Source organism: Coenobita brevimanus, chromosome 85 (assembly GCF_032717465.1).
Source record: "Coenobita brevimanus isolate Jiangsu-jjx chromosome 85, ASM3271746v2, whole genome shotgun sequence".
Lineage (NCBI taxonomy): Eukaryota > Metazoa > Arthropoda > Malacostraca > Decapoda > Coenobitidae > Coenobita > Coenobita brevimanus.
In genome coordinates this window covers 4,290,181-4,303,286 of record NC_137038.1, presented here as the reverse complement: position 1 = coordinate 4,303,286, position 13,106 = coordinate 4,290,181, and the positions used below count along the sequence as shown (strand labels likewise).

The following is a 13,106-nucleotide window of genomic DNA, read 5'->3' as shown; positions in this document are numbered from 1 at the left end:
TAACCCTTTCACTATGATAACAGACTTTCTATTTTACAGTATTTCTGATGTCCTTCAACAATTTTTTTTTTTTTTTTTTTTTTTTTTTTTTTTTGAGGGAATGGTTTGCAGGCTCCTACCCTTTGGTTCTTTCTTCCTTGCATTAAAAAAAAAAAAAATCAGCTTAATAAAGACTTCCCTGAGTGAAGATGTCAGAAACACTCTCCGTTAACCCATTCAATATTATGACAACTTTTAAATATCTGGTTAATTTATCTTGGGTAAGACCTCCTGAACAGAATGGGAAAAACAAAAGCCCTTAAACAACACATAATCTTACTAAATATACAACATAAAAAACATTCTTTCCCTCATGCTGACTTTTTTTCCCATCGGAGGTTGACACATATCTTTTTTCTCTCACTGGAGAAGTAACTTACCCCCAACCATGCTACATGAACCAGTAAGGGAAGGGAAATATCTGAAGTGTAGGGTGAGAAGTGCATATGAAACTATGTTCTGCTGGAGTGTCAGTGTTTGTGGGTATGTATAGGCCCTATACCATTAGAGGAACCCTGTCACGGCGTGAACATGTATGAGCAAACGCAAAAAATGTAAAACAACACCCACTTAAACATCAATTTGGGGCTGGAACTAAACACTGGTTCAGTCACATCCCATATAAACATGCTATGCACTCGACAATCACCAAGTCAAATCCTTGCTCTGCAACTACCACATAGTTATGTGTGAGTCCCTGTCTACAATATATTCTGCATTTTTTATGTCTAGCAACCATCACTGTACTGATTCTTTTCTGTGTCCTACACCTAGCACACTCCTGACTGTGTTCCCTGAGACTTAGCAGTCCCCCTACATGCCATACTTCTTTGCATATCACCACTTCAGAGATAATGCCCACCATCATACTGACTAAATGATAGGGAAGCCTCATACAAGAAAGGTGTGATAATACTGTACTGTATTTATGAGTGTTCTAATAATATACTGTACCAGAGTATTTTACGGAAAATCAGCATATTCTGTTTTAACAATATTCAAATATATCAAACTGTTCCCAATCCCTGTCTGAAATTGAACTTGATTCCATTCATATGGCAAAGACTAACTGCTCACCCAGTGGGCAAGTCTTAACAGCTGACCAACTGTCACGCTTTGTGTCAACAACTGAAAGGTTGTTTTCGCAGTGGCAGACTCCTCAACTCTACTCTACAGAAAAACAATACTCATTCATCACTTTACTGTACAAACTACTGTATCATGCATAAGATTTACCTCACAGCTGAAGTTACAGTTGATCACAAAGTCCTTCGCCAGCCTCAACAGGGACAGTGTCGGACCCAGCGTGGGAAAGGCACAGTATCCTTAATGTTACTGATACCGAGAAGAAATTGCAGCAGTCTCTCCACTCCAACCCCAAAGCCTCCTGAGGGCACACCACCTCCCAGTGACCGTAAATCCAAGTACCATGCCAGGGGGTCACTCTGGTCTTTGGGGAGCGTATGGGAAGGGTGTCGAGCCAGAAGTGAATGGAGCCGGTGTTCTCTTAGGCTACCCCCTGCCACCTCTCCTACATCTGGCATGAGAAGGTCCACTGCCAGTGCCTTGAAGAAATATAAATGAGGTTAAAAAAAGAATATACATTATCTGGAAATGACTATAATTGTGACAAATGGAGTGAAAGTTAATTTTTTGCTGTTGCACATTCATCATAATAGGAATCATCATCCACTCCCAAGTTTCAACACCACAAATATTAAAATTCTATCTATCTATCTACTGCCAGTCACCTCAATCCCGCACAGGGTGGCCACAAACAAATCGCCTCCACGTCGCCCTGTCCCCTGCCATTTCACTGTCCTGCTCCCAACTCACACCGCCCTCTCTCATATACCTCTCCACCCCATCCCTCCATCTCATCCTCGGCCTCCCCCTCCTATCAATGAAGTCATTATACAGTAATGGGTTTGTTTGTGCTTGACACTCTGGGTCACTCTCACAACTTGAACACTAAGACGTGATTGTATGAAATTCGACGAGTCTTAGCTATGAGATAAAAATAAGTCTCCCTGGTTACCAGTCATATCCACCCTTCAATCTGATGTACCTGGCCATCAATTAAGCTGAAGTGAGTTAGAAATATTCATCAGGTTAAAACACACACACTATGGTACAGGCCTCACATCCATTCACTCATCAATCAAGCCTTCAAACTTTTCATCTCCACCCAACAGTTGAAAGTTATATACAACACATTATTTATCTGATCATACTGTGGGCTGTAAATAAACAACAACAAATTTTTCCCCTGCTACTGCTGCAGCTCCTGGTTCAAGTCCTTGTTACCTTGTGATATGTCTGGGGATGTGTTCTAATTATATCAACTTCTTCCATACAATGCGAAATGTAAACTGGGGAACACCAGCAAAACTTGATATAAAGGAACTAAACTATAAATGCAATTTTTATGCAAATTACTGTAGACTTAACAACAAAAATGAACATGTGAAACACAACATACATTTATAGAGTACTTTCTGTACCCTTGCAATATCTGCCAGCTACAGTATATCACAAGCATGAAGTTCTTACCATCTGTGGGTCATCATCAGAGGTGCACATGTAGAATGGCTTACACTTCAGTGGCCAGTGTGTCACAAATACAGCAGAGTTGCCAAGTGTTTCTGTGAGGTAGAGTTCATGTTCTCTACCAAGGTCATCTCCTGGGACCACTGTGGAGAACTGTGAGCTCTTATTTAAGATATCAAGGGCTTCACTGTAGGTTATCCTGGTGAATGGCTGGTCTATTGTTCTTCTCACAAGTTCCTGTGAAAGATGACCGATAAGTCGTAGTGTCATGAAAGCATAATTCCTACTATAGTCAGTCCTCATTACAAGTCAGTGGTATGTTCTAAAATATCACAACTTTCTTTTTTTTTTAACTTGCAATGTAAATTGCGAGATATTGGCAAATTTGTTACATACGTAGCAATAAACTTATACACGTAATTTTCTGCAATTATTATGCACTTAACACCAAAATATAACTTTTAACAAAGTGACATATTACAAGGATGACTGACTATCAATTGTGTTATCATATTCATCACATTCCTAATATAATTTTCCATATTCAGACAGAGTGAGAAGACTGATCCAGGAAATAAACCCCTACACTCTTCCCCATGACTGCCTGATGTCAATCCCAAGGTTTACCCAGGGAAGCCTTATTAAATGATCTGCCAACACAATGAAAGATACACACCTCAGTACCTTTACTGCGAACCCAGTGAGCCTCCACATCTTCTCTCCCTGTTTCTACCACCTCTGCCATGACTACTTTCAGCAGCCCCTCTACTCGGCCAATCAGCATCTCTAAGCCGACACCACCCTCCATGAATGCCTCCTCTGCCTCAGCCATCCAGAATTCAGCTAAATGTCTCCGTGACAGTGAATTTTCAGCACGGAAGGCAGGACTAAAGTTGTAAACCTTGGAGAGGCCACTGCAAGTTGAAAACTATTAATAGCAGGCTAGTATGGTACTTGGAGATGTAAATTAAAGACATTTTTTTTTTGCTTCCATTACTATCATGAAACTTAGTACGATAATAGCATGACTTAGCTACTAGTGACAATAACAAATTACAGCGACTGTAATGAAGTACAGGTATTTCTATTTCTCTTGCTGCTAACTTCTTTTTCATACAGCTCTCATTGTATACCTTTTCTCTCTTACAATCACTTATACTCTTTCTCCCTGCACTGTGACCAGGCTTCAGTTTGAGTTATCATTCACTATTATTTCTGTCACCTCCGCATCTCCATTTTTCTCACTAAACAGGCCTTCTGGAAGTACCTTTACAATTTCAGCATTTGTATGACTTAAGTGGCAATGCACCTAAATAAAAACTCATTCTTCACTCAGCTACCAAACATTCTGTAGATGGTAAGCTGCTAGGTGTCATCAAGAATTTCTATGATGGTAGTGAGGCATGTGTAAGGGTAAATAGGCATCTAAGTGAATGGTTCATGATCAATGTAGGCATGCGACAAGGTTGCGTGATGTCTCCATGGTTGTTCAGTATATACTGTATATGGATGGGGTGATAAGAAAAGTAAATACATAAGTAACAGAGAGAGGGATGGTGTTGGTAATGAATGGTGATGGATGGATTATCTTAAATCTGTTATATGCTGATGACACAGTTACTTGCTAATACTGGACAAGAGCTTGGTAGACTAGTGCAGAGTTTTGTAGGTGTCTGTGAGCATCGCGCCTTGAACGTAAACGTAGAAACGAGTAAAATGATGATTACTGAGAGAGAAGGTGACTCCCAGTGTGATGTTACAGTGAATGGAGAGAGACTGGAACTGGTGAGAGAGTTCAAATACCTGGGTAGAGTGATAAAAAAAGGAGAGGAAAATGTGCAAAAGAAGTGGAGCTGAGTGACACAAGGAAAAAAAGTAGCTGGTGCTATGATGGCCTTGATAAGAAACAGAGGCTTGAGTGTTGTAGCTGTGCATGGCTTACAAGAAGGAGTGTTAGTGCCAACATATGAATGTGAGACTATGGTGTGGCATGAAAATGAAAAGTCAAGAGTGAGAGCAGTGGAGATGGGACTGCTGAGCAATGTATGTGGAGTACAGAGAGTGGATAAGATATGGAATAATGTGATGCATGAAAGATACGGAGTGAGGAAGTCCGTGGACACCAGAATTGAAGAGAATGTACTGAGATGGTTTGGTCATGTGGAGAGAATGGATGACAACAGAGTGGGAGGAGGCGAGGTAGGCTAAGAAGAAGGTGGAGGGATATGGTGGACGAGTGTGTGAAGAAGAGAGGTATGGAAGTTGGTGAGGCTACGGGACTGGCAAGAGACCAAGCTGGATGGACGAATTTTGTGCAAAGTGCATAACCAGGAACTTGGCATCCCTTTTAACGTGACAGCATTCGGACTGGCTCTATCAGGTGGGTATATGTGAAGCTACAGAACATGGTGAAATTTTTTTGGCCTATCTGATGGAGCCAGGATTTCGAGGGTATGAATGATGAGTGAATGGAAGCGTGGCCCATTGTATTGGGCAAACTTTGGCAGTCTGCACACTGCTACTCCTCACCCTGCCCTAGGGTGGAAAAGGAGGTCCGGATGATGATGATGATGATGATATTGCCTTTCTAAAATACTGTCTAAAGTGAATATATAAAATTCCAGTAAAAACTTACTAACTTCAAAATACCATAGCTTTAGTAACTAAATGAATGAAATGACAACCCCTACAGCTCACAATCATAAAAAGTAGCAATGGAAATTTAACAGCCAATTGTTATGTACTGTACATCACTCTGGAATTGACGGCAAGAAAGAAAAAAGATGGTAAAAACATGGACTCTCCGTACTATAACACAAGGTACGTACTTGGCCATGGCCTCAAGATGAAGTTGGCCTGAGACTGTAAGGTAAGCTGGATGATCAAAGTACCAGCCTTCAGTCCTGGGGATGGCGGCATCATCATTCTTCTTCTCGTCACTGTGCTGCCAACAGAAAAAACAGTCACTGAAAATAGAATAAGTCCTTCTTATTAGTTGCCTTTTTGACATTCCTTTTTAATGGAAAGAATACAGTAAAGATACTGTATCTAATAAAACTTCACTGCTCCTTTATATATATATGTGAAGACAATTTCCCTGTTTCCCCTAATTTACAGGGTGGATAGACAAGGAATGTAGAAAATGTAAAGAATATATGGAGTAAATGGGAAGTTGTTTAAGGTCGTGAAGAGTATGTATGAGGGGCCTACGGTTGCAGTGCATGTGGATAGTGAACTGAGTGAATTTTTCTATTTGAATGTTGGATTGAAACAGGGCTATGTCATGTCCCCATGGCTGTTGAATCTGTATATGGATGGGGTTATAAAAGAAAAACAAGATAGGGCAGTGGATGCTGGTGCATTCCTAATCAGCGAGGGCAGCGTTTGGAAACTCTCTGTACTGTTGTTTGCAGATGATACTGTATTGTTAAGTGAAGACAAAGGGGAACTGGATGGCTTGGAGAATGACTTTGGAAGTGTGCGTAAGAAACGGAATCTAAAGGTAAATGCAGGGAATAGTAAAGCTATGGTCTTGAAGGAAATGAAGTCACTGTTTGAACAGTGAGGTTGGATGATGAGGAAATGTAAAATGTGGGTGCATTTCAGTACTTGGGTAGTGTGATGAGTAAGGATGGAAGTTTGGAAGGTGAAGTGCTTGAAAGGGTACAACAAGGAAGAAAGCTTACTGGTTCTTTGAAAGCAGTGCTATGAAACAGGGAAGTGAGCATGGAAGTAAAAAAGTCACTGCATGACAGTATTGTGATACCAACTGTAATGTATGGAAGTGAAGCTTGGACCTTGTTGGAAGGACACAAGTCATGAGTGACAGCAGTGGAAATGAGTTATTTGAGAAGGGCAAGTGGAGTTAAATGGAGAGACAGACTGACAAATGAGGAAGTGAAGGAGCATTGTGGTGTGGACACGGATGTGGTAGAAAGCATTACGAGAAATACAATGAGGTGGTTTGGCCATGTGGAGAGGATGGGGAGCGAGAGACTAACGAAGAGAGCGTATGATTGAGGTGGAGGGGGGGGAGAGGAAGGGGGAGGTCAAGAATGAGATGGAGGAATGGAGTGGAGAGATATATGAGAGAGGAGGGTGTAAGCTGGATGCAGGACAGTGAAATGGCAGGAGACCAGGTGACATGGAGGTGATTTGTTAGTGGCCACCCCTTATGGGATTAAGGCACTGGGCAATAAAGATAGATAGTTAGGCATAAAAAGCTGCAAATTTTAGAACACAACCTTTGATCACAATGAAGACTGCCTGCACTGTACATGATTCAGTCACATTATCACAGTGGTAATAGCCAATCCTTTATTACTTTTTTCCTCGTCCTTCTGCCTACAGGTGACTTTACACTCCCTCTTCTGTCCTTCTTTCCTTCATTCTTTCCTCTTCCTTCTGCCTGTGGGTGACTCTACACTGAGTGACAAGCCAAATGGTTTCCTGTACACTAGGAAACCATTTACTATGCTGTATGGTAACCATATAACCAAATTTTGGCACCTGGTGGTTTAGTGGGTAATTATTATGCTCCAGTCGGATTGAGCCGGTGAAGGTTTATATCCAAGGGATGGTTGGGGTTTATTGCTCATGTAATGCCACTCAGGGATGAGTGAGGTTGGTCACTCTCATCTTAAATGTCAGGACCACCTGCCTAGCCCCGGGCTCCTACGCTCCTTATGGGGCAACGTAGGATTGGATGATGGATGGATGGATGGATTCTTGCGGCATAGGACGGTTCAAGGATACCATAGTAAAGATTATTTACCTATTTAATTCGAATAACATATGGCTTTTTAATACTTATTCTTCCTATCTCCAGACAGTTTATTCACCTCTGGATGTACTTTTTGAATTGTAAGGGCCAAATCAGCACCATATGGTACATTCCACCATTTTGTATAAAAAGAGTAATGGGCAATCAAAGTTGGTAACATTCAAATGACTACAGGGCATTTCTGTCACTTTCCCCTCTGAAGTATCATATCAGAGTCATCTATGGACAGAACAACATCTATCTACCTATCTATCTATAGCCCGACGCCCTAATCCTGCAAAGGGTGGCCGCAGACAAAACGCCTCCAAGTCGCTCTGTCACCCACCATTTGACTACCCTCCCCCCAACTCACCCCCCCCTCCCTCATATACCTCTCAACTCCATCCCTCCACCTCATCCTCGGTCTACCTCTCCCTCTCCCTCCCTCCACCTCACCTACATACACCCTCTTAGTCAGTCTTTCATTCTCCATTCTCTTCACACGTCCAAACCACCTCAGTGTATTTCTCCTAATCTTCTCAACCACATCCACATCTACCCCACAACGTTCCTTCACTTCTCCGTTCGTCAACCTGTCCCTCCACGTCACTCCACATGCTCCTCTCGAGTAACTCATTTCCACTGCTCTCACAGAACAACATACCATCCCTTTATCAGTTACGGAGAATTAACCAGCGGAAGGAAATGAAATGCTGAAGATCTGAAATATTGGGTGAAATTTTGTCCCTGATCCTCCACTACAACAACTAACTTTCTACTTCCATCTCTGATCTTACCTGTGCTACAAACACCTCTCCTGCACCCTCACAGTCATTTGCTGTTAGTATTGGAGTGTCGATATTGACAAATCCTTCCCTCTCAAAGTATCGCTGAATTGCCATTTTCATCTGAAAATTCAAAAGAATGATATATAACAAACTGAAGTGTTAGCTGGTAGGGATAACTAGGGACAGAAGAACAGGGAAGGGGAGGAAGTATACATGACGAAGAACATGGCAGAGAGAATCAGAAGGGAGAGTCAAGACAGCACAAATTATTTGTGAGATACCTGGATAGCAACTGAAAGAACAAAGAGTTCTCTTAGCAAAATGTGAAAGTTAAGAGCACTGTGTACGAGTAAAAATTTGGAGTAGCGGGTGCAAATAACAAGAAATGAGTAAAAGATATGAATAGTCAAGGGCCAGTAGAAAAATGCAGGGATTCCTGTGATGGTTATTTTGAAGATGACTTGAAAAAAAAATAAAAAGGGGATGAGGAGACTGATATGGATATTTGAAAGAGCAGCAGACACAGTTATACTGAATTTATACTGAATACTGTGACATTATGGTGGACTCAAGATTTAAGTCTGTCCACAGTGAAAGGAAGTGTGACGGATTTCCTGAAGCAGCCATTCTGTTTTGTAAGAGTCACTGATCTAGTAAATATTTGTACTATTGGAGTTAACATACTAATACAATTTGAAGCACTGTACAGTTCTTGCTAAAACATCAATGTAATACACAACAGTTTAAGACAGAGAAGGAGTGGGAAAATCACAGAGAAATATATTATAGCGTGAGGGGGAGAAGAGAGAACCTTTAGGGAACACACTGGGAAGAATCCTATGGTCAGATTGGTTGGTTTTGATAAATTACTTGGACTTACATACCTAGCTGACAGGATGCTGGTTAGCTATTTTTGTCATTTTATCAATTTCAGCATTCTGTATTCTGTTGATGAGGATATATGCTTGCAAGGGACAGGGTTAAAGATAAACAGACATTTAGATATATAAGGCCAAGGACAGAGTCTCCCTTATATTCAACTGCATGTATTTCACAATGAGGGAACATCCACCACTTTCCTTCTTGATGAATCATGTCCAACAGAATAATTTGTCAATAAAGAAATATACCAGGCCTCTCCCAACTTAAGAATATCAGCCAGAAGTGAAAACTGATGAGTACAAGCAGTGAAATATTTGGCCCATGTTCTTGACCAAACAAAAGCTGATATACAAACACACAAAGACATAAATGAGACAGAACACACTAAGACTTCACCTGTGATCGGACCCTGAGCATGGAAGCAAAGGCGTTGGTGCGAGCACGCAGATGGGGGTAGCGACGGATGTAGTCTGGGGGGTGGGTCTGACGTGCTTTGAATGGGTACTCTTCAGTCATCTCTCCTCCAACCACCTGTGAAAAATTACAGTTAGAAGTTCTGTTATGACACAAGGCCTGGTTTTAAAAATCATCCATGGGCAAAAGGCAGATGACTGGCCAGTTACTATTAATGTCAACAAGATCCTCAAGCACAAGTATTCAAAAGGGTAAAACTAGGAACTTAACTCCATGAATCCAGGGATATAATTTTTTAGTTTACTGTTACTACTTCCAGGATATTTTTACTTAAATTTAGGAAGGATCTCTAGTACTGAAGGGGTTAATTAAGGCTACATCTGACCTCTCCACTTCAAAGTCCACCGCCTGGGTGAATCTTGAAACTGGCATTTTCTAATTAAAAATTATCAGCTGAGTACCATATAATGAAAATGAAAGTCATAGAAGAAACTTAAGAGCATCATATTTAGGAAAGGTATCATCATCATCATCCTAATCCTTGCTGTGGCTTGAAAAATACTTGGAAATTTGCAAAATAAACCATGAAGTAACTACAGTCAGAGAAAAATATTTGCCTACTATTCCACTGTATTATACTTCATACTCAGGACATGTCTGTCACTTTCCTACCTGATGCATCATATCAAGATTAATCATTTGTTGCCAGAGAAATATGCCAGCACAAAGTTTCTCAGCTTGCTAGTATTAGCCACCAAAGGAAAATGAGAAGCAGAAAAATTGACATATTAGGCAAGCTTTTATTTGAGACTGTAGTACAGAAATCTGAGACCCAATCAGCATTACTGTACAGTTATAACATCTAAGCATGAAGCATTCCACAGTTAATATATGAGATCCAATCCGCATTATTTTACAGGTCCAATCTGAGACTGTACATAAATATGAGACCAAATCAACATTGCTGTACAGTTATAACATCTAAACAAGAAGCATTCCACAGCCGGTATATGAGATCCAATCCACATTAATATACAAGTACAGTCAGCCCTCCACATTCACAGAGGATACATTACAAACATCCCCTTGAATGCAAAACTGTCCCTGCAGTCGTACTTTAACAATCTGGCTGCCTAAAAACCCTTCACAGTGCCACAAAAAATCATCAGATATTTGAATCTACTTGTTTAAAGTTTATACTGAAATGGTTTGTAACTTGTGAATGACCAAAACCACAAATACAGAAGTGAAGAATAGCCTATGGAGGGTCAACTGTACAGGATTTCAAGGTTAACCATCTGAGCAGGAAGTACCCCTTACCTGAACTTCATGGGCCAACAACTCAACCTGCTGGCCCTTGTGAGTCGAGGCATGCACCACTCCACTCACTGACACTGCTGAATGATATGCCAGTGCTGCAGGTCGTTGTTCAGTAGGTAACACCACCTGTTAACAAACAAGGTGCACAATAATAAGTAAACAGTATCAGATAGCCAGACAGTATTTAAAAAAAAAAAAAAAAAAAAAAAAAAAAAAAAAAAAAAAAAACTGAATTCACTAGTACAGCATAAATATTCAATGACAAATATCTGAGCACAGGAAGGGCTATTCCGTGCAGTGAACCAATGTTCCCTTGCAACTGACAGCACCTTGCCACGGCAAGATGCAAAGATGAGTGTGAAGAGATAAATGGTACTTGAAGATAATGCACAATAATAGTACAGAGCAAACAGGTAGTTTCTGTTTATGTATTACAGCATTTCATGAAACAAGTAATCATACAACAAAACAAATAGAATATATGTGGGGTACATTAGGAATTTTGTGGGATAAAAGGTGCCTGGTGGTCAAGCAGATGATGTGCCCCAGTCAGAGTAACAGCCCAGCTATGGCAATAGGTTCAGTCCTCAAGGGTGGTGCCACAAATGGAAAGGAAATACGCATACACATATGGTACAAATATTCCAGTATACTGGTATACAGTATATCTTTTCACCACCCATTATTACCTAGAAAACTGAATAAGGATCAGCTATGTACACTCTATCATACAATTGCTACCTCCTGGCAATTTTATGCTGCTTAAGTGTGATTTTTAGCACTGAAGGGGTTTGATACTGCCTTAACCAACCAATTTACAACAAGTGATCTTCCATGAGTTCACTAAAATCACCTGGAAGTAGCAAGAATTAATTTTAAAATGACCACTGTAATGAAGGGGATTATGTAAAGCCTCACCTGAAGTTTTGTGAGGCAGGATCCATCATCAACATCCAGAAACGTTCTCTCCTTCTGGCGTCTGATCCCCTTTACCCAACCCTGAAATTTTAGGGGTGGTAACAGTGCTAGTATTTTAACCACTTCCATACAGAAGGCAATAAAGGTATAATGCCTAAGGGAAAAAAACTATCAGAGGTCTATAAAGTTGAATAAAACTATTTGGCAGTAGCAATGATCTATTACAGGGGATATCAATTTACCAAGAGAGTTTGTGGACTGGTCATAAGCTTGTTATTTTAAAAGATCTCCCTTAATCTGAATAAAAGTGTGCAGTGGTGGAGAAGCACGAATAATAAAAGAAAGTTTTAAAAAATCATATACCACTGTGCTGTACAGCTCTACTATAAATAAGTTGGAGGAATATGATGGACAAACATCTGAGAGAGGGAGGTCGTGGTTATACAATGAGGGGTTATTATTGAATGGGGATGCAAATGCCAGCAGCCTCTACTTCAACATCATCCTTCTCAAGATTTGGTATGAGGCTTTTGAAGGAATGACAAACTTACAATATCCATCAGTAAATGTGACTTTATTGTTTAAAACAACCATTCCACAGTATTACTGATCTCAACTCTTATCTTTGCCTATGAGATGAGGCAAGTATGAAGGAGAATACACAAAACTAGGGGAACTGTCAAGCTGTATGCCCAGTGAATTGAACAACACAGTCACTCATATATTATGGAAACTTTCACAATCATATCACTTCACTAGCACTCTCAATGCCCAAACACCCTCTAATAGTTCTCCTTTCAGATCAGACAAATCCGTCGACATCTACCTCCTTTACTTTCAACTCCTTGCATTCAGTTACTCTCACCACATCTATGACGTGTACCGGGGTGGCTTTTCTGTTTGTTTCTTCCTTCCACCGCCTAGAAGTTATCAGGAACACATCTATGACACAGAAAACTTAATCCCAGAGGGGTTAGTTGCAAAAGATTACCGTACTTTCATAACATTCTATATAAAGAAAAAGGAGGAAAACTGTACCAAACATCAGCTTTAAATATACCACTAACAGAAACTCACATTAACTTTCACAGTCTGGTCCACCGGCTTGTCTCGAAGAACTGTGACCACCCTGGTAGTTCCCAACACCGAGCTGAACCATCGCACACCCATGGGCATGTACCACCCTAATCTAACCAGCATCCTTGTGGTTTACTGCGTCCTGCTTTTGATTAGTTTCTTAATTAATTTCTGCTGAGTCTTGGCTTTATCTTCTTGCCTTTCAGAATCCACAAATCTGTTGGTGGATAAAATAAACCTAGATTAGTCATGGAGTTTAGTTACACCTGTAACATATCTAAATGTTCAGCATTGTCAGTTAGGCCTAACTTACCTTTACTAATGCCACCTTTTTGCATTCATTCACCATCTAATCT

The 13,106-nt window shown here is 40.5% G+C and overlaps 1 protein-coding gene across 1 annotated transcript; it reads right to left on the bottom strand.

The window, feature by feature from the left end:
- Positions 1 to 1,319: 1,319 nt before the first annotated feature.
- On the bottom strand, positions 1,320 to 12,856 carry AsnRS-m (asparagine--tRNA ligase, mitochondrial). The gene is made up of 9 exons (XM_080280588.1): positions 12,751 to 12,856; positions 11,674 to 11,754; positions 10,756 to 10,881; positions 9,418 to 9,552; positions 8,149 to 8,259; positions 5,418 to 5,533; positions 3,266 to 3,503; positions 2,593 to 2,826; positions 1,320 to 1,604 (listed from the first exon to the last, which is right to left on the bottom strand). The coding sequence occupies exons 1-9, from the start codon at positions 12,847 to 12,849 to the stop codon at positions 1,320 to 1,322; spliced, it is 1,425 nt and encodes a 474-aa protein (XP_080136714.1). The 5' UTR covers positions 12,850 to 12,856.
- Positions 12,857 to 13,106: the final 250 nt, after the last annotated feature.